Source organism: Salvelinus sp. IW2-2015, linkage group LG35 (assembly GCF_002910315.2).
Source record: "Salvelinus sp. IW2-2015 linkage group LG35, ASM291031v2, whole genome shotgun sequence".
Lineage (NCBI taxonomy): Eukaryota > Metazoa > Chordata > Actinopteri > Salmoniformes > Salmonidae > Salvelinus > Salvelinus sp. IW2-2015.
The window spans coordinates 9,260,179-9,283,133 of NC_036874.1; the positions used below are offsets into that span (position 1 = coordinate 9,260,179).

General features: G+C 43.8%; 1 protein-coding gene across 2 annotated transcripts in view; it reads left to right on the plus strand.

Moving 5' to 3' along the window:
• The window catches only part of LOC111958911 (inactive phospholipase C-like protein 2), a 58,881-nt gene extending 49,476 nt beyond the window's left edge, over window positions 1-9,405 (plus strand). For both annotated transcript variants that reach the window (XM_023980254.2, XM_070437268.1), the window contains exons 5-7: window positions 6-81; window positions 4,559-4,668; window positions 7,493-9,405. In XM_023980254.2, the coding sequence (XP_023836022.1) occupies window positions 6-81; window positions 4,559-4,668; window positions 7,493-7,699 (393 nt within the window). In that variant the 3' untranslated portion in view covers window positions 7,700-9,405. The remainder of the gene's footprint in view (window positions 1-5; window positions 82-4,558; window positions 4,669-7,492) is intronic.
• The last annotated feature ends 13,550 nt before the right edge of the window (window positions 9,406-22,955 follow it).

Genomic DNA, 22,955 nt, shown 5'->3' on the forward strand with positions numbered 1-22,955 from the left:
GACAGATGATCCAGACCAGCAAGACTCTGCTGGAGAACTCTGAGGGAGCCTACGACCGAATACTGCTAACCCAGAAAGCAGGTAAGAGAGGGAAAGAGATGACTAAAGAGCGATGTTTAGCATGAAAAGCCCATTTCTCTGCAAAGATCTACTGTCCCTCAGATCTTCCCTTCTTCCTTTCATATACAATCACCCCCCCTCTCTGAAGTATGCCATGGAGAGCAGCAGCTAACAAAAAAGATGGACTGATTATGCCGGCCCTGTTACATAAGTTATTAACATTTGATTCATGCTCATTTCTGTGACCCGGCTGCTTTGAAACGCTGCTTTGGTTCTGCCTGGTTTTTGATGATTCTCACGGCGTCGGCCTCGTTGCTCCTCTAATTAGGAGGGTTGCAGCTGAGGTGGTAAACACCCAGGTTCTGAACAGAACAACATCAAAGACTGGCAGGCGGCTGCGGTCTCTTTATGCCTGGTTTCCACCAGGAACCGCACCGCTACAAGACGTGCAGAATGAGATCAAMCCCATCTAATAACAATTGAAAGGGAATAATTTACCAGAATGGATAAAAAGAGTGTTGTTTTTTTTGTCTGAGCAATTGATTGGAAAATTATTGATTTTATTGTTAGAATTCTGCGTTTGCACTTTGATATGAATATTGCAGCTTGTGTGCTCTTGCAATTTTATTATATCTGTGCGCTTAGCACTGTTTATCCCGCTCCTCTGGTGAGAGTCTCTGTGAGAATAGCCTTCTGGCCCTGCATAATGTGTTGACTTGACTTGAACAGGGGCAGTGTTAATCCATTCTGCTCTGGGGCGTGGGGGATCGGAAGGATCTTGGAGCCTTGATAGGGTCATTGGCAGCTCATCAATGGAACACGCTGGCAGAGATCCCACCCTCCAATACTCGCTCCAAGGTGGGGGAGTCTTGGCTTGAGAAGCTTTCAGAATGTTTAACCTCTCTTCCTTCCCCCATTATGAGGGGAACTCGACAAGGTGGATTTTTCCGGAAAGAGCTCTAGCGGTGCAAACTCTGCAAAACCAAATTGTGTGCTTTAAAAGCAGCATAATATTGACCTGTAGATTTACTACAGTACAAATAAAATCATATTCAATGACAGGATCATTTAGACYTCTGTGTCTTTAATCTAATGCAGCGCATTTCAGCAACGTTTCCCATCTAAGCATTGTTTATGTTTCATTTATCATGGAGTAACATGCTTGGAGTGCCGAYTGAGGAAAAATAGACCATCGTTCCAGGGGCTGGGATTTATTGGTTTCCAGATGGATGACATATAAAATATTCATAGTCTGTTGTCTTGGCTCATCAAGGGGGTGGAGGAGTGTCTTCTTTAACTGAGGTGTGCGTCGCAAATCAATGGCTTCTCGCCGTCATCTCCTCTTCTTAGTATTCATCACAACACCAACAGGACCTGCCTTCAAGRTGCTGCCCGAGACATTAGCCATTGGTAGTCTGAGAGTTAAGATGTGAACTGCCTAGGAACAGTGCTGAAAGAGACAACAAAAACATCTCTTATTCTAGGCKGCAGGGAGATACGGAATTGTGCTCAGATGGTTTGCTTTTAGTGCTCGTTAGATCTATAGTATTACAGTATATTGTGTCCATAGTCTGAAAGCATTCCTCTTCAAAATTTATATGAACCCATCACACTTTTTCAATGTATGGTTATTTTCCTCTAATCTTTGAAATGTCTATGAAAATGAACCTGAAAGTAACTAGGGATGGGCACACGTACACACTACTCGATTTAAAGTTTGCATTTGTTTACTAATTACTCAAATACAAGTACTCAATTCACAAATGCAACTATTTATTATGTTACATTTATAAGCACTGACATAATTTCAAACTCGGGTAAGGTGTGTGTTCTTTGAGGAGTATATCAAGTACATTGAACATGTTTTAAGTTGGGTTTACAGTTGTGTATCAGAACAACCAGCATAGCGCAAACTTTTTTGCCTTCAGCACCGTTTCACGCTAACATGTGAGTACTCAATTATTTCCATGAGTACTCAAACACAGAAATTCTTTCAAATTGTACCTAACTAGGCCACTCGGTTAAGCCAAAACGATAGGCTACTGAAGGTAGGAAATGCTTAATGGATTTGTATTATTTTATTAGTTAATATGGGCACACATGACAACTAAACGGGTTAAACATGGGCTTCCACCTTGGCTGCCCAAGGCTTTTGGTCACTACCAGGCACCATATCAAATCTACTGGGCTGGATTCAACCACCAACATTTTGCAAAATAGGACACAGCAGATGGTAAACTAAGCAACGAGAAATTCATGTTATAATTTCATCAATACGTATTGTCAGCTGTGAGTGTGAGTGGAAAATGGGTCAATACAAACTGTATTCCCTCCGGACAGTGAGCAGAACATTCCAGCAACAGCTACTGGAGTTCTGTGTAATCCATCATAACCACTCAGAGAGAACAAACCGCCTCGAAAGACCCCCTGGGTAACAATAAACAAAGCGCACTACTTACTGTCTGAAGCGCACAGATCAAATGCAATACTTGACACTCACACAGGTACCAAATAACATCTGGGACAACTCAATAGCTGAACCCCAAAATACACCTAATCTGGACAGAGTAATGCTTATAACAGATCCTACCTAGGTTAACTTTTACAAACTGCCTAGAAAACAAGCTAAAGAGAAAATGTGGAACATAAGATGAATGGAAAACCCCCATTACAGTCATGACCTGTGGCCATTAAATACAGTAGGTAATTCTACAGGGTCAAATGCATCATCTATTCAGGAGGATTGGGGACAATCCATCAATGTGTTGCTTTTGCGATTCAATCCATTATTAATAAAGCTAGTAAACAGGCAGATCATCTTTTATAACATATATGTACACGTATGCCACCGTTTGATACCAACTGGGATTTAGCCTCGGCTACAATACAGGCTGGTGTCATTAATATTTCCTGTGACTGGGCACTGTGGTACAAGTTCATTGTACTGACAGTTATTGAGCTCCAGGTATACGAGGGAGAAGATTACACCATCTAAAGAAGCTAATCCCGGATGTATTGTCATTGTCCACGGCAGACCCCTTTCCTACCTGCCGCTCGGTTATGGACTGTCAAAGGTGACTGAGAACCTTTGGTGGCTCTATACAGTCTCTTTCAGCGAGCATAAGCTTGCCGAGAATTGAGTTTGAAAGGGCTTGCTCAGAATGACAGAATTAGTCCCCCGCCACACCCCCCCAACTCTACACTGCGTTGCTAAGCAACCCCTGCTGAGAGTTGGTTGTGTGTGTGCGTGTGTGTCCAGCACAGTCATGCTTCATGAGTACAACAGCAGTGACTGTAGTTGCAGCAGCACAGCACCTGAGGGTGGGGGATAATCATTCTGGAATCATTACGATGTTTCACAATAAACAAAATCAAAAAGGCTGGGAGTAACAGATTATTAGCACAGTGTATAGTCCAATTAAAAGAATGCCCTACGCATTCTCTGTAAGAGAATACAATACTAGCCTCAGCCAGGGCCTAATTTGTGAACATTTCTTTGGCTGTTTTCTCAGTCTCAACTCTTCATCTAGGTCAGGTATGTGCTAACTGCTGAAGTGCCAATATCACAGACCTCCTCAGAATCATCATCAACATCCATCCACCCCACCGCATATCTCACATGTACGGTATTTGGTGTTGCCATGGAAACAACACCAACAGGGCTGGGAACCGACCCAGAGCTGATAGAGCGCCGCGATAGATCTGAGCATGCTCAGTCTGACCGTTTCAGCTTGTGTGTGTGTGTGTGCCATCAGCTGAGTCTGGTGAAGCTATTAGTAATATACCAAGCTCCCGTTACCGAGCACCTTAACGGCCAGACCCTCAGCTGTTGCTCTGATGTTGTGGACTCTACTGCAACCTGACTCAAATCAAACACACGGCAATGTTCGTCTGTGTATCCTAACGGAGAGCAGTCCGAGAAGAGGAGGAGMAGGAAAGAGGGGAAGGAGAGGAGGAAGGGAGCTCCTCGGGAGACAAGTCCCTCTGCTCAGCGCCTTGATGCTAATCCAGAGTGAGGGGATGTCATGTCTGTCTGCCCTGCCCATACTAGTCTTGCTCTCTCTTTCTCTCACACTCTCAAGAGAAGATGTCTCTCACTCCATCTTGACCTCACCAGCTTTGCTTCCGTCCTCATGTTGTCTGCTGGGCAGCTGTTTTCAGACTAGTGTAATTTCTATAGACAATGAAAACAAAAACTGAACCAGGTAGTTCTAGTACTGTATGCACACTGAGAGACAGACATAGAGACAGATGGTTGACCATCTAATGTGTGTTGGTGTTTTATCAATGTCTCACATGTCAAGAATGAAACCAAATGTGTGGAGGCTTTAACGTAAGGCTTTTCCCATAGTGCTGACACTTGCCTAACCCCAATTGGCATTTCATGCAAACCTAGCATATAAATGCATTYKACATTGTACGTCAATGCTAGCCTCTGGGACAAATGTGTGTGAATACAGAGTGTAAAACTCGTGTCCCCTGACCCCTCTCTCCCCAGCGATGGAGTTCCATGAGAACCTCCATGACATGGCGGTGAAGGAGGGCCTGAAGGGCAGGAAGCTGGCCAAGGCTGTGGAGAGCTTCACCTGGAACATAACCATCCTCAAGGTAACGATAATAACCACCTAGTTTGAGTAATTTGTTTTTGCAATCTTTTTTTGTGACAGTTTTTAGCTTTTGTTTAATCTATTTTAGCTACCAGTAAACCGTTTAAAACCATTGCGTATAAATCGATCTGTGGACACCGTAGATCAAAATGGTTTGCATTTAAGAGGTAGCCCTGATTCTCAGACACAGGAGTATCTCATCTCGCCTGTATGAAGCAGGATGTGACATCTGACACCTCTTGCAGCAGGGATGTCCCTCCTACCATTTTAATTCGCTCTTCCGACTGTCTGTCAACTCCTGTCCGAAGCCTACAGTGCCCTCAAAGTATTCAGACCCCTTGACCTTTTTCACATTCGTCAGCAATCTACACACAATACCCCATAATGACAAAGCGAAAACAGGTTTTTAAGAAATGTTTGCAAATTTATAAAAAACATACCGTATTTTCATAAGTATTCATACCCTTTGCTATGAGACTCAAAATTGAGCTCAGGTGCATCCTGTTTCCATTGATCATCCTTGAGATGTTTCTACTCCTTGATTTGGAGTCCACCTGTGGTAAATTCAATTGATTGGACATGATTTAGAAAAGCACACCTGTCTATATAAGGTCCCACAGTTGACAGTGCATATCAGAGCAAAAACCAAGCCATGAGGTCGAAGGAATTGTCTGTAGAGCTCCGAGACAGGATTGTGTCGAGGCACAGATCTGGGGAAGGGTACCAAAACATTTCTGCAGCATTGAAGGTCCCCAAGAACACAGTAGCTTCCCTCATTCTTAAATGGAAGACGTTTGGAACCACCATGACTCTTCTTAGAGCTGGCCGCCCGGCCAACTGAGCATTCAGGGAAGAAGGGCCTTGGTCAGAACCCGATGGTCACTCTTACAGAGCTCTAGAGTTTGTCTGTGGAGGTGGGAGAACCTTCCAGAAGGATAACCATCTCTGCAGCARTCCACCAATCAGGCCTTTATGGTAGAYTGGCCAGACAGAAGCCACTCCTCAATAAAAMGCACATGACAGCCCGTTTGCCAAAAGGCKCTTAATGACGCTCAGACCATGAGAAACAAGATTCTCTGGTCTGATCAAACCAATATTGAACTCTTTGGCTTGAAWMCAAAGGGTCACATCTGAAGGAAACCTGGCACCATCCCTACGGTGAAGCATGGGGGTGGCAGCATACTGCTGTGGGGGTCTTTTTCAGCGACGGACTGAGAGWCTAGTCAGGATCGATGCAAAGATGAACGGAGCAAAGTACAGKGATCCTTGATGAAAACCTGCCCCAGAGCGCTCAGATTGGGGCAATGGTTCACCTTCCAACAGGACAACGACCCTAAGCACACAGACAAGACGATGCAAGAGTGGCTTCGGGACAAGTCTCAATGTCCTTGAGTGGCCCAGCCAGAGCCTGGACTTGAAGCTGATCTAACATCTATGGAGAGACCTGGAAATAGCTGTGCAGCGATGCTCCCCATCCAACCTGACAGAGCTTGAGAGGATCTGCAGAGAAGAATGGGAGAAACTCCCCAAATACAGTTATGCCAAGCTTGTAGCGTCATACCCAAGAATACTTGAGGCTGTAATTGCTGCCAAAGGTGCTTCAACAAAGTACTGAGTAAAGGGTCTCAATACTTATGGAAATGTGATATTTCWAAAATAATTAATAGATTAACAAAAAATACTTTGTCATATATGGACAATATTAAAATGAGACGAAAGGTGAGTTCCTAACGAGTTCAGGAAGCCAAGCTAGAGCTCTGTGAGATGTTCACAGTGGTGGGGGCAGACGTTTTGATCAAGAGAGACCTTTAGAAACTTTGCACATTTTCTCTAACACTAAATATACAAATATGTATTTTACAGTTATAAGGAAGGTGAAATCTTAATAGTTTTGGGTAAAAAAATAATTTCAAGCCTTATTCATACAGTTTTGTTGAATAGGAAATCTGTGTACTTGAGCTTGTGTCCTCAAAAGTGACTACACCTCTGCAATGTATAACTATTTTTACCASAAAGGTGAGAGTTAWATCTTGGAGTATGCAGCATTACTAGTTATTGTTTATCTCATGATAAATAATTACTTTTTGGGATTACGTAGATTACATTTTCTATTTCATTTAGTTACATGTAAGAGGTTTAACTTAATGTTTGTTTTATTGAGYGCAGGCATAGGCAGTGAATTTAAATTCWAGAAACAACTTCCGAMCAAACACTTCAGAGATTCWGATTCCACAGTGCAGTTGAGRTTCACTAAATGAGGAAAACAGTTTGTTTACAGAAGGGACATAAGGTAGGTAGGTTTAAATTGACATTTGTTTTTCAGCTGCAGCGCGGTGGAATAAGAGCCTATGTCTGAGTTAGATTATACACACTCAGTCTGATGTATTTGTCTTCATGCTGTTCATTTAATCCCTGTGTCAATGCAAGGGCTAATTATCGAGGAATGACCTTCTGCATATTTATTTGTGATATTTGCATGCGTTAATTGCATGCTCACCTCATGAGCGTTTGGGCTCATCATTTATACATGGTCCCCGGGAAATGGAGTTTGTGCCTGGTGAGTGTTTGGCTACGCTGCATAATTCATTATACACAGAAGCAGCGGTTACGCTCCGTGGTCATTGGGGAGATGTAGGACTCCAATYTCTGACCGCATACAACTAAGATTAAACKGTTAGTACCACACTACTCTCTCGCMTCGTGACCTTTTTAAGGTATTATTGGTTTCACCCTTTGTCTTTCTGTTTAAACTTGAGATTCAAGTTGTTGATACATGCTCCATTGTCTCTATTGCCATTCCTGTCATGTCCCTGCCTCCCCTCCAGGGCCAGGCAGACCTGCTGAAGCACGCAAAGAGTGAAGTCCAGGAGAACCTGAAGCAGATCCACTACGCCGCCCTCACCTGTAACCTCAGTAAGGACGGGCCATCAGGGAGCACGGCAGGCTCCGAGTCCAGGACCCGACRACGCAGCCTGGACGCCATCCCCGAGAAAGCCACGGGGGAGGACGAGCTTTCTGGGGAGGACAACTGAAGGCTTATGCCCTAAACCCTTCATACCCCCAAGCACCTTGCCCTACCCCAGTGGCACTCATACCCCCAAGCACCTTGCCCTACCCTAGTGGCACTCATACACCCCCAAGCACCTTGCCCTACCCTAGTGGCACTCATACACCCCCAAGCACCTTGCCCTACCCTAGTGGCACTCATACCCCCCCAAGCACCTTGCCCTAACCTAGTGGCACTCATACCACCCCAGCACCTTGCCCTACCCTAGTGGCACTCATTCCCCCCCAAGCACCTTGCCCTACCCTAGTGGCACTCATTCCCCCCCAAGCACCTTGCCCAACCCTAGTGGCACTCATTCCCCCCCAAGCACCTTGCCCAACCCTAGTGGCATACATAAATCTCCTTACCGCAGTCCCACACAAACCTAACTACAGTATAACTGTTCTAGTGCCGTTGCCACACAACTATTCTTATTCCAGTGCRGTATACAACCATTCCATTCCCACCCCAGTCCCACTCAAACCTCCCTTTGCTTAACCCCGTACCACACAAAAAGCCCTTAACCCTTTCTGCCCACCTCAACGTCCAACAGCAAGATGTTGCGGGTCAACTAGGAGGGCCATGTGAACTTGCAYCCACGSGACAGTCTTAAAGCAGTGATCTACTGTAGAGACAGTGCACTTATTTACAGGCAGACCCCAGGGTCTGACCCTAGGAGAGCCGCTCTGAACGGTCAAAGGATTTCTTAAGCACAATTTACYGGTTTCTGACCAACCAGAAACTAGAGCTGTGAATGTAATAGGAAACAGGAAGAGGAACAATGGCGAGAAGGAAAGAAGAAAAGGGAGGAGAGAGCTGTTTACAATAATGAACTTGTTCATGTTTTTGTCTGCCAAAATAGTATGTGTATATATGGAGTTCTGTTACTTTTTTTCCAACGTGCTTCATTTTATTATTGTATTCTTGAGAAATAAGATTTATTTTGTAAAGGAAATGGCTCGTCCATGAAACATAACTATTTTATTTGTCTGTGCAGATGTGAAATTGAGGTGTCCTTTACACTTTCCCACTGGAGAGTTCCTTTGTCGAGACAGAGGGGCGGATAGAGACTTTAAACCTCAGTGTGTGGTCCAAGGGTGGCAGTTGAGTCTTAAACACAACCAGCAACTGCTTTGGGAAGGAACCATGGAGAGAGTAATGCGTTAGGCCTACGTTTTGGTGTCATTTCACCATTCCATGTGAGAGGGTTGAGTGGGATGTACAAAGTAATAATAGCTTCTCAACCCGTCCTGGTAACAAACTAGCACCCTATTCATGAATACGGTTTCATATATGACTGTGCCTCATTGCTACAAATCAGTCAACAAAGGGGATGGATGGTGAGGAAAGAGACACTCTTCCTCTCATCCATCCATCTTAACCTGCTTTTCCCCACCAGTTGCTTCTAGTTTTGTATTTGTCCCCTGTTCATTCTCTCCACAGTGCTGAAACAGTGTTGCTCCTAGTCAACTTTAGCCACCCACCACTACCTCTGGATCTCACCACCAGTGTTTTAACTGGGCCCACACTGGGACCAAAAGTAYTTCATGAACTTCAGTGTCGTGACAGTTGTATTTATAACTGTTAACCATTTTTACAGATGGAGGGGGGGGGGGAAAGTTTAACTGAATACCGGTTTTGCTCTTATCTGTTAATTCCCAAAACCTTCAGAATAAACTACATCAAATCGTTTATGGTGTCTGGTGTCAGATTCAATGACAGACCGTATGAACATTCATTAACATTCTACAGTGTGCTGTTTTCTGTTGTATTAATGCTATTACTGTTTAAGGGCAGACGGCAGACAGAGACTGCAGGGTCTGGATATCCCAGCCATCACATGGAGCTGCTGGAGGAACTGAAGGATCTCTATAGATTAGTTTACAGTGTGCTGATAGGAGTGGAAAGCGCCTTGGGATATCTAGCGAACCACAGACGTGTCTGGCACATGTTCCCAGATACACAGACAGACATGCACGCACAGCTGATAACCCATGCAAACATACACACACACAGACAATCTTTTTTGTCACTATATTTGTATTTCCCTGATAGAACACTGCGTTGTGGTGGTCACTTGTCGTCACAGAAAAACAAGCACATCACAGGACAAAGGCCCCGGGACATGTTCTTAGAAAATCAGAAAGAGTCCTGAGTAAGTCAAACTGGAGTACAGCACCACACAGTAGCATTTAGAATAGATCAAAGCAAAGTTTATTGGTCCCGTAGAATTGTAGATGTGCAGTGATAAAAATAAAACAATCCAGAACAAATAATAAAAAATGTTATATAAGATAAGCCATGACTAGAATACAGTGGGTAAAACGGTATGTAAACATTATTAAAGTGACCAGTATGCAATGACCATGTACACAGGGCAGCTGTCTCTAAGGAGCAGGGTAGAATACAGGGTGGTAGCCATTTAGAACCGTGACTAAGGTTCAGGGCATGGTAATGGGCGGAGGCCTGGAAATAGAAGCTGTTTCTCAGTCTCTGTCCCAGCTTTGATGCACCTGTACTGTCTCCACCTTCTAGATAGTAGTGGGGTGAACAGGCAGTGACTCGGGTGGCTGATGATCTTTTTGGCCTTCCTGTGACACCGTGTGCCGTAGATGTCCTGGAGGGCAGGTAGTGTGCCCCCTGTAATGTTGAGGATGAACCTTTTGAACAGTATTTTTGTCATACTTTTTATAAATTATACATAGTCCTCATGAGAGTTGGGATTCATGTCAGTTCAGCTGCACCATCTATAGCAATGACTCAAATCTGGGTATAATGTTTTTTTTTAAATAAACAACTGAATTCAAGGCAACCTGTGTATAAACTAATAAAAACCTTACTGTTGAACAAGCTCAAAGAAGAAAAGGCAATGGATTCCATTCTGGATGCCCGTGACAAACAGTGTCTGGTTAGTATCTGTCTCTTATACACATCTAGACATGTATAAGAGACAGTTGCAGATCACGTCAACAACCAGTGAGGACACATTCCCCATGAATAAATCTGAACGTTTGGAATAGATCTGCTTTGTAACATTGTGAAAGGTCTAGACTTAGATATTTAGTGGGTGATGCGTTGGCTAATAAATGTTTGTGCAAATGTTCGTGCAATCCTCTGGTCGCTGGTCTGGCCTGAGAAGCGAGTCTCCCTGTGGTCTTCATGATGAAGCAGTGGAGGCCATTAGTCTAGCTGTGGACCAGGCCTCATTCTAGGGAGCTGCATCCGGCCGGCATGCCATGGCGTGATGGCCTGGAGATGCCTTGGATTGAACTGCTGGAGAAGCAGTTGATATAAGGCTATGGCGCTAAGGTCAGCCAGTACCTTCTCTCAGCTCTGCTCTGCTCCCATCAATCCACATTCATCCCTTTTCAATGCTCACTCAAACTCCTATTCTACACCTGCCACTGTTCTGAGCAAGAGAAATTATGTTTCTTAACCCACAGAGAAAAGAGACCTTTTGATCCATAACTGATTTATGGGTCAGGCTTCTTTGCAACGTTCTCTAGGAATAACCAGAGGCAGCTGAACAAACTGTAGCCCTGTATTAGAAAGATACACTATCTTCCCACGTTGAATAATTCATGCTCTGCCAGTCACTAAACTGCACGTCCCAGAGCGGATTGCTCTCGCTCGACGGTCCCCTTTGTAGAAAGCCTGTGTTGCTCATCCAGAGCACTTAGTGCTATGTGCCTCTCTGCAGACTAACCACCGCAATCATGACCGGGGGCATAAGCCTCAAGACTAGAAAGAGTATTCAGAGAAAAAGGCCCACAAACAGATAAATAGAGCACTTACAGAGCTAATGCTAACACAGAGAGTATTTTTCTGCCTCCACATAAAGAGATGTATAGATAGCTAGCTGCGTATCAGTTTAGCTAGCGGCTGGCATGTCCAGGGAATGTCTGCTGCTAACAATGTAGTGAACAATACCCTGTTTTTCCCCTCAACTATAAGCTATACAGGAGAAATTGTGTGCTTATCTCAAGAGAAGCTTAATGGAACACATGTATACAAGCCAGGTCTGCAGGGCGTTCTGTTTATGTCATTCTTTAACAAGTTGTCTCGTTAAACTGTAAAGTAGACATTTTCCACATCAAGAGTTTCAAGTTTTGAAATGTCAAAATGACATTGAACAGCTCTCCTTGTTAGCTTGACCACCCAATGTTCTCACACTGTCTCACAGATGAAGTTGTCTCGTCGCCATGCACACTGATCATAAAACAGTCAAGTATTTACATATCAACATACAATTGAGATACCTGGGAAGTGGCGATGCCATATCAGACTACCAAGAATCCAAGCTACCATCTTGACCCTAAAATGTGTTCGAGGAATACTGTGCATCCTTTTGGTAACTAACCCAGCAGAACCTTGACAAGGAACCCAGTGTTGACTTCCGTTCCTTTCACTGTCACACTGCTGCACGAACTCAGTTTTATCATGGCACGACACAATAACTACTTGTTCTTGCCAATGAACATTGTGCCTCTGTGTGGGCTGGTGGCTGGTGCAGTGCTGTTAGCCCTGGCTTCCTTTCCCTGCTCCCTAACTGCAACAGTATTCTGTTTTTGACTTCCACATAACGCCACATTCTCAGAGGACAATGCAGATGTACAGGACATAGCACGACAACAGTTGATGTAATGGTTCGATGGTGTGGTGAAGTCATTCATCCTTCTGCCTTGGACAAAAGCAGTATCCCGGGATTTGAACCGGGACGTGATGAACCACCTGATCCTCCTCACTTAACTTCTCTAACAGTTAGACTTCTTCCTCACAAAGGAAGAACAATGTATTATGCAAAAAATAAAGTGCTATGAAAATTTCATAACACTTTATTTCTGTATAGTACATTGTTCTTCCGTTCTCAATCAAACCAGAGGGAAATGACCTACAGTATCCGTTACCGTGTGTTCCCTCTTACTCGATTAGAATGGTGGMTGAACCAATAAGTGTGAGGAAGAATATTAACGTAATTGCTTAAGCAGCTGGTTCCTGTCTGGTTTATGATCTATTGTTTCAAAAGGACACATTTACCAGCAGCATACCACCCTGCATCCCACTGCTGGATAACCTCTGAAGCTAAGCAGGGTCGGTCCTGATCGGTCCCTGGATGGAAGACCAGATGCTGGTTGCTGTACATCACCCAGGTGGCTSCTGCACATTGGTGCTGGAGTTTCTATCTTACTATGTAAAGCACTTTGAGTACCTCAGTTAAGTAGAAAAGTGCTATATACATCTAATCAATTATTTATTATGATGTAGCCTGGAATCTAAATTGTTGAGGTAAAACAATGGTGAAACAGAATATTCCAGTTTGTATTCCAGGCTAGACAGAGTGGGGGTTGAAAACACACCAATTTTTCTACTTTCTTTCATAAACATCATTACTATCTCCCCTTGACTGGATCTCTGAGTGACTCATTACTGAAAACTGTGACAGTGTCATCCTCAGACATGAGCGATTCTCTTCCTCTAGGCCTCAGATTGTTAGATGATTAGTCTCAAAGTGACTTTGCTTGAGTCAAAAAAACAAATTTTAAAGGACTTGTGAAAGCTTTTGAGTGATCAAAAAGAAATTCACTGGATATAGTTTTCATATGTGGCCTACCCATTAATGCTTTTACAAATGTGAAAAGGAGTGTGGGTCGGGGTGTTTAGGGGAAGGATCAAAGTTACTTTGAGAAAAAAGGCCTAGGCTACCATTACAACCCACCCATGGCATATAAAATGAGTGTACAAAACATTAAGAATACCTGCTCTTTCCATGACATAGACTGACCAGGTGAATCCAGGTGAAAGCTACGGTCCCTGATTTATGTCACCTGTTAAATCCACTTCAATCAATGTAGATGAAGAGAAGGTGACAGGTTAAAGAAGGATTTTTAAGCCTTGAGACAATTGAGACATGGATTACTTGTGTGCTATTCAGAGGGTGAATGGGCAAGACAAAAGATTTAAGTGCCTTTGAACGAGGTAGGTGCCAGGCTCACCAGTTTGAGTCTGTCTAGAACTGCAACGCTGCTGTTGTTTTTTCACGCTCAACAGTTTCCTGTGTGTACCAAGAATAGACCACCACCCAAAGGACAACTATGTGAAATATTTGCATCAACATGGACCAGCATCACTGTGTAATGCTTTCGACACATTGCAGAGTCCATACCCTGACGAATAGAGGCTGTTCTGAGGGCAAAAGGGGTCCAACTCAATATTAGGAAGGTGTTCCTAATGTTTTGTACATCGTGTATAGTAGCCTACCAAAATAAATATACAAAAATGTGGGACACAACCAAACAATTAAAACAGCTGTACTTTCCAAACTAGAACATGTTTGGTAGTACCCAAACAATGGTATCATTGTCATGTGCTTGTGATGTTTAAGGTAATAATCAATGCTCTCCACATCCCTCTAAGAACGTTTCAATAAGAGGTGTTATACTGACCTTCAGTGGCCTTAGGCGGTACTGCAGACATAATTTTGTCACAAGGGAATATCATGAACAAGATTAAGACATCCATACAGGGGGACAGTTGCATACTGACTGGGATGTCAGTTATGGATGTGTGGGTTATAAATTCACATGTTGTTCCTCTATAACGAGCACATAAGGCATCTTATATTGTTTGGGTGCTATCTCAGAAAGAACAGCACAGCCTCATTTGGGTTCCTCTGCGAAAGACAATCTAAAATAAACATGATTTGCCCTGTGGATAATTATTTCTCTGCCTGCATATACAACAGGCTAACTTGTAATTCAAATTCTCACAACACACCTGTATCTGTTKTAGGGTATAACAAGTATGCAGGACTGAGCCTGTCTATTAGCCCACTTTGGCCACCTAACAAGACACAATGTCATGCATAATTAACCTGTTCCATTGAACTCAGACCCCAAACAATTACACAGCATGTGTTCCACATAGATAATACATGCCTTTTAATGTCTACCATTGTCAGCTGCGGAAAAAATCAAGAACACCTCACCAACACAGCCTTTCAAAAGGAAAAAAAATGGTTTCAGTTACTCAAAATGGCCAGACTAATATCTAGTGCACAAGACCTGAGATACTAGCTTTCATATACCGTATACACTGGTTAAAACGTAAAAGCCTGAGCTACAACGATCTCTCTCACAAAAGCTCCTGTACTCCACTAGGTGGCAGGTGGAGCTAAGTCAAGCGCCATAGCATCCCTACACAGAAGGTCCTCATGAGTTCTGCTTCCAATTATGGGTTATTCTACAGGGACCTTGCTCTGAGAGCCGCCTCCCGGAGTCTCACACCTGCCTGCTTCCCTCCTCAACTAACCAAAAGCAGCATCCCACAATGCACTGCGTTTCCKTAAAATGATCAGTAGATCCTTATGCACCTTGAGGACCACTGATATTTTGGCATTATTTGTAAGGCCACCAAACAAAATGTATTGATATTTGTGTCTATAAAGGTGCTATTAGGCCACATAGAACCTAGAAACACAAGCATTCCGCTCCACCTGAGATAACATCTGCAAAACTGTGTATGCGACCAATCAACATCGATTTGATTTAGCAACAGGAACCAAACCAAAACAGCCTATACTTTTGCCTACTCTCTCTATCGACAAATCCCTGAGATGCTATTGTCTAGAATTACATAAAGAAGGATGGGACAATTATTTAAATGACATCATTATACTGCTGGACAAAACCCTGGATAGGCCTTTCAGTGTACTGCAGTGTCTCTGGTATGCCGGTAGAATTGTTTCATCTTTCCTTACTTATCTAATTTTAGGCCATTGTTTACAGAGAGCCGCAGAAAAACACTGCATTGTTTGTGTCGGGGGGGGGGCATGATGGAATCACTGCTCAAAGTACATTAAAATGGAAGGCAGCGTCGAGGTGACTTTAGCTCCTAATTAAAAACAGATGTGTCCATTTAATAGTCTTAATACTTTGAGGGAGAGAGACAATCACTGCAGAAATATCTATTTGCCTCATTAAATCGAGAGGCTTGATCATGATGGGGAGGAGAATAATGAATTAAGACAGACATGTTTACCAGGTTGTTTAAATAGTATTTGCCAGAAGAAAGAGAAGATCTAAATAGACTGTTGTTGTGTTGCACAGATTATTGGCTATTTAAGTGATGAAGTGACACGATGAACAGCAAGGAGTAAACTAGGAGCAGAATGGCAGTGAAACCTTATTATGGACAAATTCTACATCAATCACAGTATAGATAGCTTGAAAGTCTGTTAAAAGTAACCACAGTAACACTTTATTTGGATAGTCCCGAGTAGATGGTTTGTAGATGTTCAGTAGATGTTCAATAACTGTCCACAACATTTCAACTAACTATCCACGAACGCTAGCCCTAACCTTAACCCTTATCCTAGCCCTAAACTTAACCCTTAGCCTAACCCTAGCCCTAACTTGAACCCTTACCCCTATTCTAAARCTAACCCTAACCCGAACTGTAACCTTAGCAACCATTTGCTTTTCAACAGATAGTTTGTTAATAGTGTGTCCATCTGTAGATCATCTATATGGGGCTATCCAAATAAAGTGTGACTGAAACAACTTCAAATTCAGTTTACTGTGGAATCCTCCCCTTATCATTAGAAAAAGACCAATGCGATAGTGAAAAGACAAAGCTGGAGAATACATTTGAAAAAGTTCTCCACTACAGTATGTAATGGTGTCAATCCACACCACACATAGGCGTGAGAACAATGTTACAGAAATCATATCACAGACTGTTTTGTCATGTACTGCCAGGTCACCTCATTGAGAGTTTGAGTATGACATGCGTGACATATTTAATTAGATTTAACTTGTATAGACATGCGGTACATAACTTAAATCTACTCGACACATCTGTCTGTGTGATGGGGACAAAGATGTGTCTGGACACTTCAGCCTTGTTCAGGGATCTCCTGTCACATTCAATCAGATCTGTGCACCGTACCAGCCTCCACTGACGCCCGCCCAAGCCTCCAGGAGGGATCAAAGAGTGAGTGGCATCGTGGCACTCCAGGAAAACCTCAGAGATCTATGGTACGGTCTATTGTTAACACCTAGCACAGCTTTAACAGAATGGGCTGATTTGAAGTACAGTAGAGGTTGTTCCTTTGTCACAGATATTCATGATTTTCCGAAAGGAGTTGGCACTGGCACTTTATTATATTTTGAATCTATACTGAACAAAAATATGAACGCAACATGTAAAGTGTTGGTCCCATGTTTCATAAGCTAAAATAAAAGATCCCAGACATTTCCATACGCCAAAAAAAAGCYTATTTCTCTCAAATTTTGTGCACAAATTTGTTTCCATCCCTTTCAGTGAGCATTTCTCCTTTGCCAAGATAATCCATCCACTTGGTAGTTGTGGCATATCAAGAAGCTGATTAAACAGCATTATCATTACACAGGTGCAACTTGTGCCGGGGACAATAAAAGGCCACTCTAAAATGTGCAGTTCTGTCACACAACACAATGCCAGAGATGTCTCAAGTTTTGACGGGGCGAGCAATTGGCATGCTGACTGCAGGAATGTCCACCAGAGCTGTTGCCTGAGAACTGAAATGTGAATTTCTCTACAGTAAGCTGCTTCCCATGTAGTTTTAGAGAATTTGACCAACTGGTTTCACAACCGTAGACCATGTGTAACCACGCCAGCCCAGTACCTCCACATCCGGCTTCTTCCAGATGGTCTGAGGAGAGACACCCCGATAGCTGATGAAACTGTGGGTTTGCACAACCAAAGAATTTATGCACAAACTGTCAGAAACCGTCTCAGGGAAGCTCATCTGCGTGCTCGTCATCCTCACCAGGGTCTTGACCTGACTGCAGTTTAGCATTGTAACCAACTTTAGTGGGCAAATGCTCACCTTTGATGGCCACTGGCATACTGGAGAAGTGTCCTCTTCACGGATTAATCCCGGTTTCAACTGTACCAGGCAGATGGCAGACATGTGAGTGAGTGGTTTGCTGATGTCAATGTTGTGAACAGAGTGCCCCATAGAGGCTGTGGGGTTGTGGTATGGGCCGGCATAAACTACAGACAACGAACACAATAGCATTTTATCGATGGCAATTCGAATGCAGAGATACCGTGACGAGATCCTGAGGCCCATTGTCATGCCATTCATTCGCCGCCATCACCTCATGTTTCAGCATGATAATGCACAGCCCCATGTTGCAAGGATCTGAACACAATTCCTGGAAACTGAAAATGTCCCAGTTCTTCTCTGGCCTGCATACTCACCAGACATGTCACCCTTTGAGCATGTTTGGGATGCTCTGAATCGACGCGTACGACAGAATGTTCCAGTTCCTGCCAATATCCAGAAACTTCGCATAGCCATTGAGGAGGAGTGGGACAACATTCCACAGGCCACAATCAACAGCCTGATCAGCTTTATGCGAAGGAGATATGTCGCGCTGCATCAGGCAAATGGTGGTCACACTAGATACTGACTGGTTTAATGATCAACTTCCCTACCTTTTTTTAAAGGTTTCTGTGACCAACGGATGCAGATCTGTATTCCCAGTCATGCGGAATCGATAGATTAGSGCCTGATGAATTTATTTAAATTGACTGATTTCCTTATTTGAACTGTAACTCAGTAAAATCTTTGAAATTGTTGCATGTTGCATTTACATTTTTCTTCAGTGTATATAAATTCAATTGTTGCATAAGAAGTTAAATCAGAACACTTGATGCCGGCCTCAAAAGCTTGGTTAAACACTTTTCGGCTTGGGCAATATAACAATATAACAACAAGATGTTTGTCCTGTCCATTGAGCATTTTTAATTAGAAGTAAACATGAAGTAAGTAAGCAATAAAAAAATGCTATTGACATTTCTATGGAAATATACCACTAAATCATATACCTTACAAATAACTTGCAGTGGCATGAAAGAAGGGCACACTGCTGAGGCTGATGGTGAATTAGTTGGTGGAAATGATGAGATAATTGGCACTGGATGGATCTGCTGTGTGAACAGGAAAATAAAAAGACCCAGAGGGGCAGAGTGATCTCACGACAAAGGAGGTGGGGGGGGGGGTCTCCCTGGAGTCACTCTCACAAGGGGAGCGAGGGAGAAATGGAGGGAGGTTGCTACAGAACAAAGTCAGAGTAACCCACTCAGGTGACATCAAAGGGAAGACCCAGGGAGCATAGAAAGAGAGGAGGGAGGGGAGGGGTGAGGAAGAGTCCATCTAACAAAGCAGGAGGGAGATCGGGGATGAGGGTTCGCGGTATGGCAGTTGTGTGGACTAGACATGCCGTTCCCTGGGAGGCCTATAGGCGCACAGACCCTGACTGAGACACTTCGTTAGCAGACTGTGTACGTAGGGACTGGGATTAGTGCCTGGGGGGTAATTATATTATTAACGCAATGATGTTGCCCCGATAGTCCCATTCCCCACTAGCACAGAACAGACACACATAGGGGTCCAATGAGGAGTGTCCCATAAGGGCACAGGTGGGGCGGCGAGGCCGCAATATCTGGGCTAATAACTGACTGCCAAGTGCGGGCTAAATGGCACTGTGGGGCAACAGAGGTGACACTGGGGAGTGTCAGGACTTCAGGCCGTGTGGGGGACGGGCCTCAGGTTTTGTTAATTGTAGGCCGGTTGAGAAAACAAGCTCACCACGAGGAGCAGGGAGACGGAAACGGGGACCAGGGTACTCAGCAACAATAAATTATCAGAATTCACCAAACAATCAACCCAGGATATTCTATTAGACAAGCTATCACTGCCACCACTGACCCACTGATTCAGCCATGTGGTTAGGCCAGGGCCTCAGGGTTAAAGCCAGTTGCATCCAGGAAGATAATGTAGAAGAAGGCATGGATTTTTTGCCATGCCGATTTATTTAATATTTTAAAACAGTTTGGGACATCATAGGAACATCAGGGAACACAATTTGTGTAATGTCAGGGAACTAACCATGGAAACTCAAACATTTTATTGTCCACATTTTATAGAATGTCATATGTTCTGCAGTGAAATGGTACTTCACAGCTTTGCCGATATCATTTAGATGAATGCTGAACAAAACGGGCCCTAAATTGGAGCCTTGGGGAACCCCCTTTCTAATATTAATTTGAAACCCTCACATCGTACGTACATCTCCATAGTAAATAATTCTGATTGTGCGCGACAAAATACTGTTTTATTCGAGATTCATTGAAGCAAGCAACTTTGGACCACTATTTACCATTGAGTAGAGCTGGTTGGTGTTGTATTCTTTGAATAAGTAGAAGTATCAGCAGAAAAAGGAAAGAGAGCATTGTCAATGTCAAGTATACAGTTAGAGTATGAAAATGAGACCACACCCAAGATGTCAAAACAAAGGAACAACATTGAAATATTCAGAAGGCCTCTCTGCCCTTACCTTAAGAACCTTAAGAACCAATATGCTTCCATGAACCATAGTTCAAATGTTATTATGTATATATTACTTTACTCAAACCACTGAGAAAAATAGATTGAGTCTATTTGTGAAAGGGAACTGACAAACAAAAGAATACAGGAAACCACATCCCACTGCGACTTCACGCACGGCTGTTACAGAGTATCTAAAGTGGACCTCTCGCTGCATGGAGCCCAGGGCAGGGGCTGATGGCAGATCTCGGGGGAGCCATTAGCGCGTGGATCGGCGGTGGAGCACGGGGGGAGTTAGCACAAGTCATGGGAGAGCGCCGGAAAACTCACAACACACTAACAACACCTGTCACCCCTGCACCTAATGAGAAACACAATTAGCAATTAACGGTGCGATCTGTCAGGGCTAATACCTGCCTCCCAGTACTCACACACACTGAGCCGTATCTCCTTCATCAGCACAGACACACATACAGGTAGGGAATGAACCCAAACAAGCAGATCCATTATAACAGGTAAGGTGACGTAATGCGGGCTGTATTACCTCTGTCTCAGGTGTCAGGTGGTCTGGGCAGCTTGTATAAGCTCAATACCAGGCATCTGCACAGATAGGGCTCAGTCAGTGCCCAAGCACCTGCCCTTTGGCCCTCTTATGAAAAAGTGCTCTCGCACCTCGGTGGATTTTATTTTGAGTCTGTTAAATGTTTTTATTTTAAAAGGTAACGAATTGCACATTAAACTAGCTAATTTCATAAGCTTTTGAATCTCTGAAAATTCCCCATCCCCGCCCACACGCCCCAAGAGTGCACTCGTCTGACTTGTATGCAGTGGCCACTGGTTGTGAGCGCTGGGCGGGGAGACTTGAATACCGGTAGGAAACTACTTTTGAGATAGATCTCGTGTGTCTTTCACTGTTACAGACAAAGAATGGGGCAATTCGACTGCTTGTTAGTAAGGGGCAGGTGTCACCAGCAGAACAATCTCATATCAAGTAAAAACTAGTTTGTTTCAAGCTAGCATATTTATACTGAACAAAAATATAAACTCAACATACAACAATTTCAAAGATTTTACTGAGTTACAGTTCATATAAGGAAATCAGTCAATTTAAATAAATGAATTAGGCCCTAATCAATGGATTTCACATGATTGGGCAGGGGCGCAGCCTATGCCTYGGAGGGCATAGGCTGGGAAGCCAGGGCCAGTCAATCAGAATGAGTTTTTCCCCACAAAAGGGCTTTATTACAGACATAAATACTCAGTTTCAGCTGTTAGAGTGGATCAGCTTTAATATTGCAGATAGATTGTGACATCCATCAATGTAATTGTCTGCATCCTTTCCAATCCCCCATATATTGTAAATATATATATATCTGTGGCTATAACTCTCCAATGTGACTTTAAGTTCACAGTCACTATCACATGTTTAAAACGCCACCAATAGTGCACCGTTCCGGTTCCAGGCACATTTGGCGTAACCTCATTGCTGTCTCAAAACAGACTGTCATTCACGACTCACAAAGACGGGGTCAAAGACGGGGTAACACAATTTGTTCCTTCAGATGTGACATAAAAAGATAATTGTACCCTTCGATTATTTGGTCATTGAACCACTTGTTGTCATTGCTTAATATGTTATAATCCTCTTTAGTAAGTGGAGATGGAAGAGTTTTGGTTGTCTTTGGAATTAGAAGTTAAGACACAGATTAGTTATTCTTTGTGCATTTGTCAGCTCACATATTACTTTTGTCTTTCTGAAGAAAAAGTTTTACTTTTTCACTGTGTTTCTTTTCGTATGATACCAGATAGAACACAGCTTGCTTCAGGAATTATTGGTCTTTCTCTAAGGTAAAGCCCACACTTGATTTTGATACTTGAGTGCAGTCGATATACACTGCTCAAAAAAAACTAAACACAATGTACATCCAAGTCAACCACACTTCTGTGAAATCAACTGCTCCACTTAGGAAGCAACACCTGATTGACAATAACATTATTCACATGCTGTTTGTGCAAATGGAATAGACAACAGGTGGAAATTATAGGCAATTAGCACGAGACACCCCAAAAGGAGGGGTTCTGCAGTGGTTGACCACAACCACTTTCTCAGTTCCGTATGCTTCGGCTCTGATGTTTTTGGTCATTTTGAATGCTGGCGGTTGCCTTTCACTCGTATGGTAGCATAGATGGAGTCTACACCCCACACAAGTGGCTCAGGTAGTGGCAGCTCATCCAGGATGGGCACCATCAATGCGAGCTGTTGGCAAGGAAGGTTTGCGCTGTTGTCTGTCAGTCGGTAGTTCCAGAGCAGTGGCGAGGCGCTTACCAAGGAAACAGGCAGTATCAGGAGACGTGGAGGAGGCCGAGGAGAGGCAAAACAACCCAGCAGCAGGACCGCTACCTCCGCCTTTGTGCAAGGAGGAGCAGGAGGAGACTGCAGAAGCCCTGCAAATGACTCCAGGCAGGCCCACAAATGTTGCATGTGTCTGCGTCAAACGGTCAGAACAGACAATCCAATGAGGGTGGTAATGAGGGGCCGCGACGTCCACAGGTGGGGGTTGTGCTTACAGCCGCAACACCGTGCAGAGACGTTTTGGCATTTGCCAGAGACACCAAGATTGGCAAATTCGCCAACTGGCGCCCTGTGCCTTCACAGATGAAAGTCAGGTTTCACACTGAGCAACATGGACAGACGTGACACGAGTTCTGGAGACACCGTGAGAACCTTGCTTGGCTGCCTGCCAACATCTCCATGCATGACCGGCTTTGCCGGTGGAGTCACGTCAGGATGTGGGGGTTGCAATTTCTTTTGGGGGGCCGCACAGCCCTCCATGTGCTCCGCCAGAGGTAGCCTGACTGCCATTAG